Source organism: Camelus bactrianus, chromosome 25 (assembly GCF_048773025.1).
Source record: "Camelus bactrianus isolate YW-2024 breed Bactrian camel chromosome 25, ASM4877302v1, whole genome shotgun sequence".
NCBI lineage: Eukaryota > Metazoa > Chordata > Mammalia > Artiodactyla > Camelidae > Camelus > Camelus bactrianus.
The window spans coordinates 30,656,953-30,670,589 of NC_133563.1; the positions used below are offsets into that span (position 1 = coordinate 30,656,953).

General features: G+C 47.3%; 1 protein-coding gene across 3 annotated transcripts in view; it reads right to left on the reverse strand.

The window, feature by feature from the left end:
• Positions 1–11,946, reverse strand: part of ADCY8 (adenylate cyclase 8) — a 192,768-nt gene extending 180,822 nt beyond the window's left edge. For all 3 annotated transcript variants that reach the window (XM_010972658.3, XM_045508451.2, XM_074353082.1), the window contains exon 1: positions 8,237–11,946. In XM_010972658.3, the coding sequence (XP_010970960.2) occupies positions 8,237–9,211 (975 nt within the window). In that variant the 5' untranslated portion in view covers positions 9,212–11,946. The remainder of the gene's footprint in view (positions 1–8,236) is intronic.
• Between the last annotated feature and the right edge of the window lie 1,691 nt (positions 11,947–13,637).

Genomic DNA, 13,637 nt, shown 5'->3' on the forward strand with positions numbered 1-13,637 from the left:
AGCCAGCAAAAACCTTGACCATTTACTCAAAATCTAGAACCCAACAGTCAGTCAGTCAACAAGTACTTGTTGAACGATTTTCCTACTCAGTCCTCCTTTTCCCCTTCTTCCCACTGCAATCCTGATTTTTCTGAGAAGCAGTAAAGTCTAACCTATTTTTGCCATCCTCTCTTGCTGATGGAGGGGCCAGGTGTCAGAATTCTGGTCCCCAAATATAAGCAGATGTTCGTGAGCAGGGGTCCTGGAGGCCCCTGAAAGGACCAGTGGGCAAACTCCCTTTGGCCCTCTTGGCCTCTCGCCCTTTGCTCTTTGCCCTCTCCTTTTCCCTGCCTGCAAGGTGACTGTGATGGCTTAGAGATGCAACTGATGGTTTTCAAATGACCTTGAGGAAAAAACCTCCCTGTATGGGCATCTGCTTTAGGCTCTCCCTGATAGATTGCTGCACAGCTTTCCCTTGAAGAATCCCCATGACAGGGAGCTCATCACTTCAAAAAGTAGCCCCATGGGCAGGTCTGTGTGTTACAAAGCCTCAGCATTAGATGGACCAAAATCTCTCATGGTTTGGTGACTACCCATTGGTCATTCTTCTGTCCCAGAGAACACATACAAAATAAAGTCTCTCTTTGTCCCCATGGCAGTACCCTAGATATTTGAGGACACTCCCCATAACTCTTATACTTAGGCCTTGCAAGGTTTTTCTTTTTCTTTTTTCTTAGTCCTATTCTGTTTTGTTGCGTTTCCTTTTCCCATGTTCTGAGTTAAAGAAATACATATATTTTGACTACTCCCTACTCAATAGTTGTCTCTATTTCTAACCAGTCATGTATATTCAACATGTAATCACAGAAAAGATGAAAGGATTCTGAAATGGTTGACTCCAGTCAACTGGAAAGCCAGGACACAGGACAAGGATGTCATTTATAAGAGAGCTCAGCAAAATAATTCTTGTTCATGTCAAAACTTTATACCAGGATGCTCTTTATATAGAGATGTCAGTTTAAAAATTTACTCACTAAACAAGCCCCAAACATTAATATGATTTAAATTCATACTTGGCTCATGTCTTTACTATGTAAATTTTTAAATAATTTTTTGATTTAGGAGAATTTTGTGTTTCAAAATATTCTGCAATTAGCAACATCTGAGCTTAGGAATTTAAGTCAGGAAGTGGAGTGGAAATCATAGAAAACCCCAGTGACTAATGAATGTGCAAGGTATTACACATATTAAGAGAGATACTCTAGCTAAAAATGAAATTCCAGTATAAAATCGCAGACATGCCCAATCCAAGTCCAGTATAGAGGTATCAAAGAAACCAGGACTCGCACAGGGTTCTCTGACAACACGCTGAGTCACAATCCCAGCCCATTGCTTGAGAAGGTGGTCACATAGTTGCCTTCACTGGTAGAAGGGCTTTTATTCCCCTTGGGATGGGACCAGGCGTCCCTGGGAATGTCTGGGACTTCAACGGTTAATTAATCTACTCTGCATTCTTCTGTACCCTGCAGAGCTGACTGTGAAAAATCTTGCAGTGAGAAAAGCTGGTTTCCGAAGTGCTGCTTAAGTGACCTGACTTCTTAAAATAGTCCTTCTTAAACAAAATTCACATGATCTGATTTGAGTGTGTAAATCCAGTTCTGTTTCCTGGGGAAGCACAGGGCAGATTATACTGGCTTTCAGGGCTCTGTTGTGGCTGGCTGGGTAGAGGAGTGTTCTTCCACTCAAGCCCCACTCAAGAAGATGCTGAGGAAGAAATTATTTACAGAACAGATGCTCTTGTTCACTGAGGTTCAGACCTATAGATCCCAGAAATGTGCCTCCCTCCGGTTTCTGTTACCTTGCATTCCAGAGAAAGCAAAGAACACGCTTCAAAGCGATAGGTCAAGTGAACTGATGTACCCTCCACCTGCAGATTCTAGACCTCCTGGTCTCTCAGAGCATCAATATTGTGCCCATTCACTGGTAAGAGGAACATTTTGAGATGAATGTTGCAAGTATCTCCTATGTTCCGAAAGCAAACACATGTAGGATCAACTCAAATAGACACATTTGTGAAATGAATAAATTAGCATCCTAAGAAATATTTAGATAAGAGTGAAATGTCACATCGGCACGATTGTAGTAGTGTCCTTTGATTACATGTTGCCAGCAGCACTGAATTTGGGATCAACTTAAAAAAAAAACAAAAAAACCTTTCCTTTCAATGCTTGGTTTTACCTCTTTTTGATGAGCTCTTAAAATGCCATCAATCATCAAGGTGTAAATAGGACTAATGCATTTGTCCTACTTAACATGACACTGTGGCAGCTGCTCCAGAAATAAAAGTCCTCCCAGTCTTCCCAGTTGCAATCTAATTATGCTCTGACCCACTGATGCCAGTCAGGTGACCTTAGCAGATATGAAGAAAAACAAATTCGTAATTCAATCTTGCAAAGACCACACTGTACATCATTTTACAATTCTCTCTAAACACACAGACGCCAAGCCTATTTGCAACTCCAGGGCAAAGGTGTCTGCAGACCAGAAGGGATTTAATTGGTCATTTCAGATGTCATTAAAAATGTCCTTTGCAAAGCCTACTTTCCATCACAAAAATAGGTTGGGGGGGGGAGCGAGGAGGAAAGGAAGGAGGGAAAAGATAGAACCAAAAAGGACAGTCTCGATATTTTTCACAAGTAAGAGAGAGTAATATTTCCATTTCCTGGCATTCACAGGGACCTCTTGAGAATGTTGACACTCAAATCTGCTTTTGAAAGTCATTTTTTCAGACATGCTGGGATATTGCAATTATTTTTTTAAAACCTATGTGAATTTGCCAAAGGAAAATGTACAGAAATGGAGATATTTGGGTTTTAAAAAATGCACATCATGATGAGTGAGGTGCATTATATAGGATCCCAGTTACACTCATTTAATGGATATTTGTGGTTTTTTGAAGTATTTACCTTGATATCAACTACCAAATTGAGATGACTTAAATTACATGCCATTTGCTGTACATTAAATCATTATAAGCTTCCCTTTATTTGATTTGAGTTAGCAGACTTAGACAAAGAACATAGAATATATGCTTATGTTTAAATTTTGCAAATTGGGGGAGAGATGTTGGTAATTCCATTACATTCACTTTGTCTTTACTGTGAAGTCAACTGTTAATTTAAATGATCAGAAATGCACTCAAAAGCACACTCAGAGCCTTCTTCTCTCCTGATCCCCCACCTGCTCATACTATACACCACTACCTTACCTGGTACAAACGATGCATTTCCTCCCAAAGGATTTTTTAAAGGCCAAGTGGTAAGCTAAAAGCATCCTGTTATTAGTCAAGTTTAACGATCATGATTTAATTAGCATTTTTCTGGCTCTAGTCTCTGCGGTTTCATTGGATGTGTATAAGACAGGAAAGAAAGGGCTGCTTGGGAAATTCAAATCTGACAGCATGACCTTGAGCAATAACTCACCTGGATTTGCATACTTAGCTGCCTTTGCTCATGGAGTTATCTTGGAGAAATCACCTCCACTCTGATACTTTGGCTTATCTGCCTCACCAAGGGGTACAGAGGACTAATTAGCCACTAGCGGTAACATTTTGGGAATCAGTCCCCCAGAGGGAAGCATAATGGAGCAACCTCTCTAGTTAAATATCGCTACTTCTCAGTTTTCCGATAAGTAAATGCTTTTCATCATCTTATCACTAATGAGCTGAAGAATGAGAATGAGTTTCAAATGTTAGATAGCTCATATTATTGTCACCAGCAATTAAAATAGAGTAAAAATGCCAATTACAGCAACAGTGCTTAGAATGTATCCATCCGGCGAAAGAATCTAGCAAATATAACCTTATCATTAATATTTTGTTTATCCAGATAATGTCATTTTGCAATAAATTTTTCGATGGAGAAATTGAACTGGCAGGATAAACAGTTTGTGTAAGATGTGGAAAAATTCTCTGTCCTAGATAGAATCTGGACAGAAGTACTACTATCTTTGAATCATATAATGAAGCCGATTTAACTTGAAATGGATGAGGCTCCCTGAGCAACGAGTAACTGCAGCCCCAGTGCTACCTGTAGCTGAACTTCCTCAGGGCGGAAATAAAAGGCAGCCTTTCAACTGAGCTTTGAAACTTCTGAGGGTTCCTCTGTATTTCCAATGCCACTTTAGACCTGGAAATCACAAGGGGTCTTACCTGCCCCAGACAAAACCTCTCTGTGTGGATGGGAAGTCCATGACTTTAGTCTAACTGTTCACCAAGCGGAGAGAACATAAACTATTTCTTTGCTGATGGCTAGAAGCCTTCTGGTCGACCCCTCTTAGGTGCCATCTTGTAGCCACAGGGGAAAGCACATGATAGCTAAGTGAACACAGGGTTTTGTCTCGTCACACAGGGTATCTGCAGAGATTTGCAGCTTGGTTGTTACCCTGTCAAGTAACAGATATAATTTTCCTCCAGGGGGAAAGGGGAGAAGCAGATTCTCAAGCTTGGATTAGGAAAGGCAATCATCGGTGCATTTTTTACTTTTGAAAATGGCATATTCAGTGAAGTGAAACAGCTGCCGAGGTGTGTTGACTGTGTCCTCATTCTAGCTTCCTGTTTCTTGAAAATGCTAAGTTAACATAAGCCATCCTCTTAACAGGAATCGTGATTAATGTAGAGAGAAAGTATCCCAGGGTTTATGATCTTCATTCAGTTGACAAATTTATATCCATCATCCAGCAAGCCGATGAACCAGCTACACAGAGTCTATTCCCAGCAGTTCCATCACTTGTCTCCCTTGATTGCCCTTTGGCTTCTTCATTAAATGTTAATTCATGTGCTGTAGGGGTATTACTCTCTTGAGTAGTGGAACAGATACCCCTTGCTCTTGAGTCATTTCAAACACTTCAGTTTTTAGAAGAATGATTAGCATCGAACTAGGATTTGAATCCTGCTCTCATTACTTGTTAGGCTCATCACCTTTGGGATGTCCCTTGAAAGTTCCTAAGAACATGTCATTTCCTCACTGAAATGAAAGTGAAGAAAGATACCATCTATTTGCCATCATTAGAAGTGGTTATGTATGTAAAGCGTCTAGGTTACATGTAAAATATTGCACAAATATAAAGAATTATTATTGTGCTTTGATTTCTCCAAAGGTGTTTATGTGTAAAAGGCTGTCTTACATACATTTAATGTGTGTGTGTGTGTGTGTGTGTGTGTTTGTGTAGGAAGCTTTCAGCAACACAATGTCAGGGGGACTTGGCTATTTTATAATGTTGCCTATGCAATGAGTAGTCTTGTTCATTCAGGGATTGTTGTGTGTCTACCACGTGGCTGGCATCTTTTTTCTAGTAAAATGATGAATGTGACAGACAATGTCTTTGCCTTTACTTGGTGATCATAGTCTTGTGAGGGTGTGGGGTGGAGGAAGAAACACAGTAAATATAAACAAAGAAGATAACTTCAGATGGTGTATGTCCTCTGAAGAAAATAAGACACGTCATACACTAGAGAGTGGCATTGAAATTGAGTCTGGAATAATGAGGATGTGTCAGTCATGGGAAAAATTGCTCTTGGCAGCAGGCACAAAGCCTAAGGAGTGGGGAAGAGCTTGGGATATTTGAAAGACAGGAAAATAGATAGTGTATTTGGAAGCTGAGGAGTAGAAGAGAAGACAATATAATTTGAGAGAGAAGTAGCACCAGCACGTAGAGGATCCAGTGCGCCGTGGCAAGGAGTTAGGACTTTATTCCAGTTGCTGTGCAAGGTCATTAGCAGGTTTTAAGCTTGCCTTGTATATTACCACGCAAGGAAAACTAAACAGCACCTATGCAAAAATCACAGATTAAAAAAAAATTTTTTTTAATGACAGTTAATTTTCTACTTCATCCTCCTGCAAGATCTGGGAAGGACACTCGAACCTCTAGGGGGCGCCAAAGGAAAACGTTTTGTAGCTAAAGCCGCGAAGGTTCTTTCAGCACTTAAGATGAGAGGAGAGCGCCCTGCTCGTTCTTTCAGAGTCTGGGAAAAGGTGACAACTTAAGAAACGATAGTTCATCTATAATTCCTATCCAAACAGAAAGTTGAATGAGCGTGGTATGCAGGTCCCAGGTCCCCGGTTTTCACAGTGAAGGATTGTTTATGATGAGGTGGGTGTGGGAAGGCATTTGGGGTTATTTTTAATCTTCTCCCATCTGGTAGTATTTGAGTGGAGTATAAAACAAATATGGAGCCAAAATTTACTTTCTGGATTCATTTGGCAAGAAAAGTGTCTCTATACTTAGAATTTTGAAAATATTCATCATTTGCCACTTGGGATGTGTCATTCCAAATACTATTCCAAACTTATTTGATGAAGTCTTTTAGTAATGTGTACCAAGAAAGGCTGCTGCATGAGACGTAGTGGGTTATAATAAATGGAATTTTCTGCAAATGGTCAGATGGCTAGGATATATTGTGAAAATAACTCATGGTGGAAAAAGGAGACAGAAGAGGTGAGAAGGGGAAAAGGCGAAAGGAGCAAGAGAAGCAGGAAGAGACCAGCTGACATCTAGGCACATAATAAAGAAAATGCAAAAGAGAAGAGAGAGTTTGGAAGAAGGAGAGAAATTCAGAGGCTGCTGGGATTCAGATCCACGTGTAAACGAGATTTGAAAACACAGTAAGCAACTACAATTTTATGTAATTCAAATTGAGACTTTATATGATATGTGGGTATTATGGGTTCATGGTAACTTTGAGAACACATTCATTATTATCTTTTTTTCTTCATTATTATCTTTAATAAGCAAAAATTCAGCTGGTCAGACTTTACAGAGGCTCTCTTCTTCCCGTTTCATGCCTGACAAACAGCCACGTACTTTAATGCTCTTTGCTCTACTCAGGGAGACTTCAAAAGGCACTGTAAAAGCAGCCAACCAGATAAGTCACCTGAACAAATGATATAGAGCCATCAGAGAAGAGAATCTCAAATCGACTAGAAGCTCGGAAGGTCAATGAGGGGTAAAGCACTCTGGTGGTGCCAGCACTCTGAAAGGCATGAGGAGTTTTCATGGGTGCTGTACCTGTTTATTCTAAGAACCATCTACTCAAACCAGACCCTAAGAGGAGGCATTAAGCTTCCAATAGAACAAAAGTAACACAGAGGCTGAGGCCAGAGCAGAAACATACAAAGCAGGCCCCCATCCAAGCACCATCCTCTCATCAGTTTTCTACTTGAAAACACTTCAGCTGCTACATTTCCCTCATTTTTATGGAGAAGCGCCCCCCCCACTACCTACCAGATACTTGGCCAAGAAAGTGCCAAACCATTAATTATCTATTGACTTCAATGAGTTTAAACAAAAGAGTCATCGTCTACCTCCTCATTCGCAGACAATGAGAACTCTGTTCACATAAACTCATTCATATTTAATGGGGAAAGATAGGAAGAAAGGGGGAGGAAGGATAAAGAGACCTAAAGGGTCAGGTTCCACCTAAATATTTCAAACCATCTACATCAAAATGCTGCTTTTCAACTAAGCAAAACTTGCATTCTTTGCCAATGACACTATCCCCCCCCCCCCCGACCCTAGCCCCAGTTCCTGAGGCTGATTTTTCCAAAAGCTCTGGGGTTGGATCCTGTAACAAGAGAAGATAACGTCTTAAATCCCCAAGGCAACGAAGAATTCCCAAATAAAACGTGTGTCATAGGGTTGTCTGAAGGACTGCCTGAGATAACGTAAGCTGGATACCCAGCACCAGCAATTACTACACGTTTAACAAATTTTGATTCCTTTGAGAACTGAGGATCTGTGGCACAGAGATTCAGAGAAACCCAGCTCTGAATCCCAGAGTCCCTTACGACACCCTGCTGTTAACTCTCACGAGTGGAGCTGTTAAGGAATGGGTCACCTTCTAAATCGGGGTGCTTCTCCGCCCCTGCTGTCTCCTGCTCCAGAGACTACAGACCCTGGGGGATGGGCAAGGAGCAGAAGCAGAAAGAAGACGACTTCTTAGCTGAGGTCACAGAAGAATTACTCACAGAACCAGAGTAGAAGGGTAGAGTTGGTAGAAACTTTAGGGGTCATTTAGTTCCAGTTCCTCTAAGAAGAGAGAAATACCGTCGCAACAACGCCCAGGACCTCCTAGGTGCCAGGCACTATGCCAGGCTGGAGGAGGGGACTCCAAGTGGGCCAGGCCATCCTGCCTCTTAGAAAGCTATTTCTCAAGCACCCCGGGGGAAGTCATCGGAAGAGCAAGGCAGACAGGAGTTACCTGGTTGATGGAAATGACCGCCAGCCTGGGGATGACCACTTGGAGGACTACCTGCAGCAAGGAGGTGCCCAGGCCGGCCAGGATGGCCCAGGTGAGCGGCAGCGGCAGCATGCTGTAGGTGGCGAAGAGCGTGAAGAGCACGTAGCCGATGCCGTCCCCCAGCAGCCCGTAGCCGAGACCTGCGGCTAAGATCTGGGTGGTCATGGCCACCCAGGTGACCACGCCGCTGTACTGCAGGTACGTGTGCGAGGTGGTGTCCTTCCTGACCACCACCAGGGCGCAGATCACCACCTCTATGCCAGTGAAGAAGCCCAGCAGGATGCCCTTGAGCGGGTCCATGGGGGCCGAGGCCAGGCTCAAGTGGAGAACCAAGAGGGTGAGTTTGGTCAGCACGTCCAGCACGTTCATCACCACCTCCGATTTGCGCCTCTGGCCCAGGAAATAGCGCTGGTAGAGGCGCTCCAGATCCCGGGACTTGAAGGAGTTGCGCAGGGTGGGGAAAATGACCCCTCGGTAGCTATAGCCCCCACTGAGGAAGAAATCCGAGTTGCTCGGGGCGCAGTCGAGGTGCAGGAAGCCCAGGTCGCCCCCGCCCCCGCTGCCCCTGGCGCTGCCGCTCCCGCTGCGTTCCGGGAAGACTTTGGTGCCGCCGGTGCTGTGCGCTCTCTCCCCGGGGCCCAGCGAGTAGAGGGGCAGCGCTGAGTCGCCGGACAGCTGCGACGCGTGGTGGTTGGGGCCGCCGCCTCCAGGGTCCGAGGCTTTGCAGGAGCCTCCGCTCCCGCCGCCGCCTCCGCCGCCGCCGCCGCCGCTCCGGTGCCCGTGAATGAAGCGCTGCTCGGTGATGTGCCGCACCGCCGTCTGCCACAGCAGCCGCTGCGGCCGCGAGCCGCTCCCGCCGTCGCCGGCCGGGGGCGTCGGGTGGATGGTGTAGAGTTCCTCGCTGCCGCTGAGGCAGCGCACATCGGAGAGCTCCATGGCGCCGGGCCGCCGGGAGTGAGGCGCAGAACCCGGGGAGGCCTCGGGGGGAGGGGGTTCCTAAAGCCCCAGAGGCGGCGTGGTGGGAGCTGGGCGGCCAGCCCTTCAATCCCCAGCCGCCCTGGGCAGGAGGCCCCCGCACGTCAGGTCATAGTGCGCCCGGGGGCAAAGGGCGTCTGGAAGATCGCCGCAGACCCCTGCGTCCTTGCGCGTCGCCCTCCGGCCAGCCCGCGCAGCTTGGGTGCGTGGCTGCTGTGGCTATTTGTCCGCAGAAGACGCGGCGCTCTGAGCCGCGTAGCCCCCTTCTCTGGTTCTGGCTTCCTGGCTGGTTCTCGACTCAGCGTCTTGGCGCAGCCTTTGCTCTCCAAGAGGCGCCCAGGAGCCTGGGCTCAGTGCTTCAGCTGCGCGCCGGGCGGGTCCTGGCTGCGGCACTGGGCTCGGGACGCCCACGACTCGGCGGCTGCAGGGGGGCTGGTCGAGGGTGACCGGCGGCGCAGATGGGTAAGAAGTTAGCAGCTGTGGCTGGAACTGAGCCCTTCAGAGAACTCCATTGCGCCGGGATGGGGAGCCGGGGCGGAGCTTGGGGCGGGGGCAATGATAGTGGAGGATTGGGGGACCGTGAGGTGGCGAGTGCCCCGCGGGAGGATTGGAGAGGTGGTAGCCTCAGGGCTAACAAGTCACCGAACAGTTAATTCGGAAGAGGGGATGTGCTGAAGCTCCCTCCTTGGTTTATTTCTGGCTGCCTCCACTTCCTGAGCGAAGACTGAGAGCGCAGCGCTGGTTCTGGCCGGACGCGTCCCTCGGGGAAGGGGGTTCCAGTCGCGGCTATACGACGAAGTCAGCCCTTCCAGCTGTGCTTCCGAGGGATCGCAGCACACAGTTCTCACCCCCTTCACCTCGCTCCTTGGAGTCCATTAGGCCCGGAACTGGGAGGAGAGGGAGGCGAGGGCCGGAAAAAGTGGTAGAGGGCTCCAAAGCCAACAGCTCTGGGAACGAAGCGAAGCCGCCGTTGCAGATCCCTGAGGCTAAGAATCGAAGCTGGGCTAGGTGTGGCGGCTGTAAGGTTTGGGCAAGAAGGGAGGCCTGAGGCCGCGGGGAAGTCGCTGAGTCGCCACCAGATCCAGGGAAGCGCCGCGTGCCACCCTGGCGCTCTGAAGTGTGCTGCGGGCACCTGGCGACAGGGAGGAATTTGGAGACCTGTCAGAGCGGGCAGACACCCGCGGCGACTTAAACCCGCCCTCGCGCCAAGCCACACCCCCGGAACAGGAGGTGGAAGGGCCTCGGTGGCGCTCAGATCTGTCCTGGACACCCCAGGTCTTGGAGGCGGCAGCGCGAGCAGACCGGCGTGGGAGGGGACGACTGCGGGTTGGGGCGGGCGCCCCCGGCCGTCTCCCGGGGCGCAGATCCAGCGCTCCAGCTGGCAGCGCGGGCCGGTTCCTCCGCTGTTCTTTTTTAGGCGCTGGCTCTGGTCCTCGGCAGGTGCGGAGCCAGGACTCGTAGGCCGCTTTGCCCACGGACTCCCGAGAGCTCAGCGCCACAGAGTAGAGGGTCTCCTTTACTCTCTCCCCACTGGGGCGTCTTTTGGCAAAGCCAACTTTTGAGCTAAAGGCAAAATACCCCCAAAGAGCCGCAATCGCAGAGGCAGGCAGCTTCCCTAGGCAGTCTCTTTACTACACCAATCCGGAGGGGTGGAGGGCGCGAGGCGTTCGAACGCCAGGCCCCTGGAGTGCCTCGCTCGCCACGTTTCTCCCCTCCTGGGATATGGATCGAGGACGAGGACTTGGGGAAGGTATTTCCTGCCGCGCGCTCAAGCCCAGGTTTCCCGCCGGGGAGCTCTGGCGAGCGGCTGCAGACAAAGCGCCTGGCGGCGCTCGGGGCAGACCCAGGCGCAGCCCGGCGGGCGCGTGCTGCCTGTGTCCCCGCCGAGCGCGGCCGCCGCAGTCTCGAGCCCCGCTGCAGGTGGCGGAGCTGCGGTGGCCTCCAGATCCGCCACCGCGACTGCGGTTGCAGCCGGTGGAGCCCGGGCCCTGTGCACAGTCAGCTGATGGCCAATGACGTCAGGCCCTGAGCGCTTTCTCGGCTCCTAGCGGCGTCCCATGAAAGCCCCAAAGATCTCCTCGCCAGGAGGAGATCCGCTCCAGGCCCTCTGGAGCGGATGATTTCTCTTGCTCTCCGTAGGAGAAACTCTCCTCCCTTTGCCTGCCCTGGGCAAGAATGGCGTTCCATACGCCCATCCTCAACCGAATACACCATCTCCAGGGTTATTTGTGTCCGCCGTGTCCCAGAAATACGAGATTTCATTATTTCCCTTTTAAGTCTCTTTTCCACACACATGAGTTTCACTTTAAACCCAGAACTGGTCAAACGCCTTGCACATAAAATTTCCCTCAAAAGTGGGAAGAAAACTCTGAACATTTCCCCCAATCCGTTAACAGTGGATTTCCGGGATGCGATACACCCTGGAAAAGACTCCTTTAATTCTAGACCTTTAGAGGTGTAGTCTGCCATCCCTTAAAAACGGGAACAAAATTAAATGCTTAATTTTAAATCGAAAGAAGGCCGATTCCATTTTTAACCCAGTTTGTAGAGAAATTAATTTGTTAACAGTAAAGATCTCCCAGAATAGCTGGCCTATCCCATGGGGCTGGAAGTTAAGGACAAAGCACTTCCCCCAAACTCGGTTTTGTGTTTATTTAGACCTTAATGACATAATCCCAGGCCTTACCTCCCCGAGAAAGAAATGCTACTTGCTTCTCCCTTCCTAAATTCCTTGGACTCTGCCTGGCCAGCTCTTTTGAAATTCTGGGGTGGGTATTAAGTATCTTGATTTGAGGGAGGGAGCTCAAAAAGGGCAGAGGGCTGGGAGCGGGGAGGGAGGTGGGTTCCTGCCGACCGTGTGCCAGGATGTGTGGGGAGCTGTGTCCTCTCTCTGCAGGCATAGCCCCAAGTCATCTGTGCTAATGACCATATTAGTAAACTTGGCAGTGGAAGACACCTCTTTATTTTCTCAATTCTTTCTCCTTGGGAGCCTGAGAACTCAGCCTGAATAAATGAGGGGTTGAAAGCAGATGGAACTTTCCTATGAAAATCTTCCTCCTGGACATATACCAGGATGATTTATTCAGCAGCGAAAGGAGGCATGCCAAGGAAGGGGAGACTGGACCCAATCAGATAAAATGACTCAGGCTGATGAAGGAGCATAGCATGCTACAGAGAGAAACTCAAAGAATTTCATGAACTCGGAGCTGAAACTAACATATCAAGGAGAAAACATCGCATCTGGTCAACTGATTCCTCTGAAAGTTCCTCTGCTGTAGGGATGTTTAGGACATGTTGTTTGAAAACAAAAGCATGAATGACACAATTAGATTCAAATGTTATTCTTCTTGTTGGGATGACACTGCCATTCAGTCCCCCCCAATACTCTGTTTTTGAATGACAGCATTGGCTCAGGACACATATTGAGAGGCTTTTTGGAATATGGAAACCACCAAATGATATCACTTGAACAGGAGAAGTCGACACACTGCTTTCAGGCTATAACAGATCTCGCACAATGCTTTTTAAAATTTCTTGTGTATTTATTATGGCTGAGTCTCAACTATGTTCCAGGGACAGTATTTTGCCAACTCAGTGTCTTTTTGAACACTGTTCCCTTGTCTTGCTACTTCCTTATCTTCCCTCCATATCCTTCTCTCAAAACACTACTCACCTTGTCCTTCAAAGCTTGAGCAATGTTGTCTCTGCACGAAGGCTATCCTGATATTCCCAGTGAGAACTGATGGTTTCCTTTTCTGTTGTTCAGAAGTCTGTTCTGGGTTCTCCTTGTACGGTTCTTCCTTCAGGGACTGGGTATAAACCATTTGCTTACTCATTTGTCTCTCACTTCTCCCTATGAAGAGTTGAGCTCACTGAAAGGAAAACTGAGTTTCCATGGGTCCATATCACCCAGTTTCTAGCAATGATAGTGCACATAAAGATAATAAGATTAGCAACAGTGTATGGAATATTTCTCCCTTTACAACTGTCTTTACAGTCATCTCATTTAATCATCCCAGCAATTCTCTGAGCTAAATCTTGCTCAATTTTTTTATTACCTCCATTTTACTGACTAAAATATTGAGGCTCCACTTGGCTAACTTGCCCAGGATCTCATCCGATAGCAAAATTCCAGCAATTAAATTTATATTGTATAAATCTAGCATCTACATGTTTAATAAAAATGCTGTCACAAGCAGTCAACACATTTGACTTAATTTGAATAGGACTGATAGACATGCAAATGCCAAATATATTTTGACTTTCCAAGTGCAAATTAAATAAGAGACTTCTGAGATGTTTAGGCTTTGAGAAGTCTGGTAGGATGACTCTGAATGGATGAAGGTAGCAGAATGAATTCTTGTTTGGATAGAGGGTCTGTTAGGTT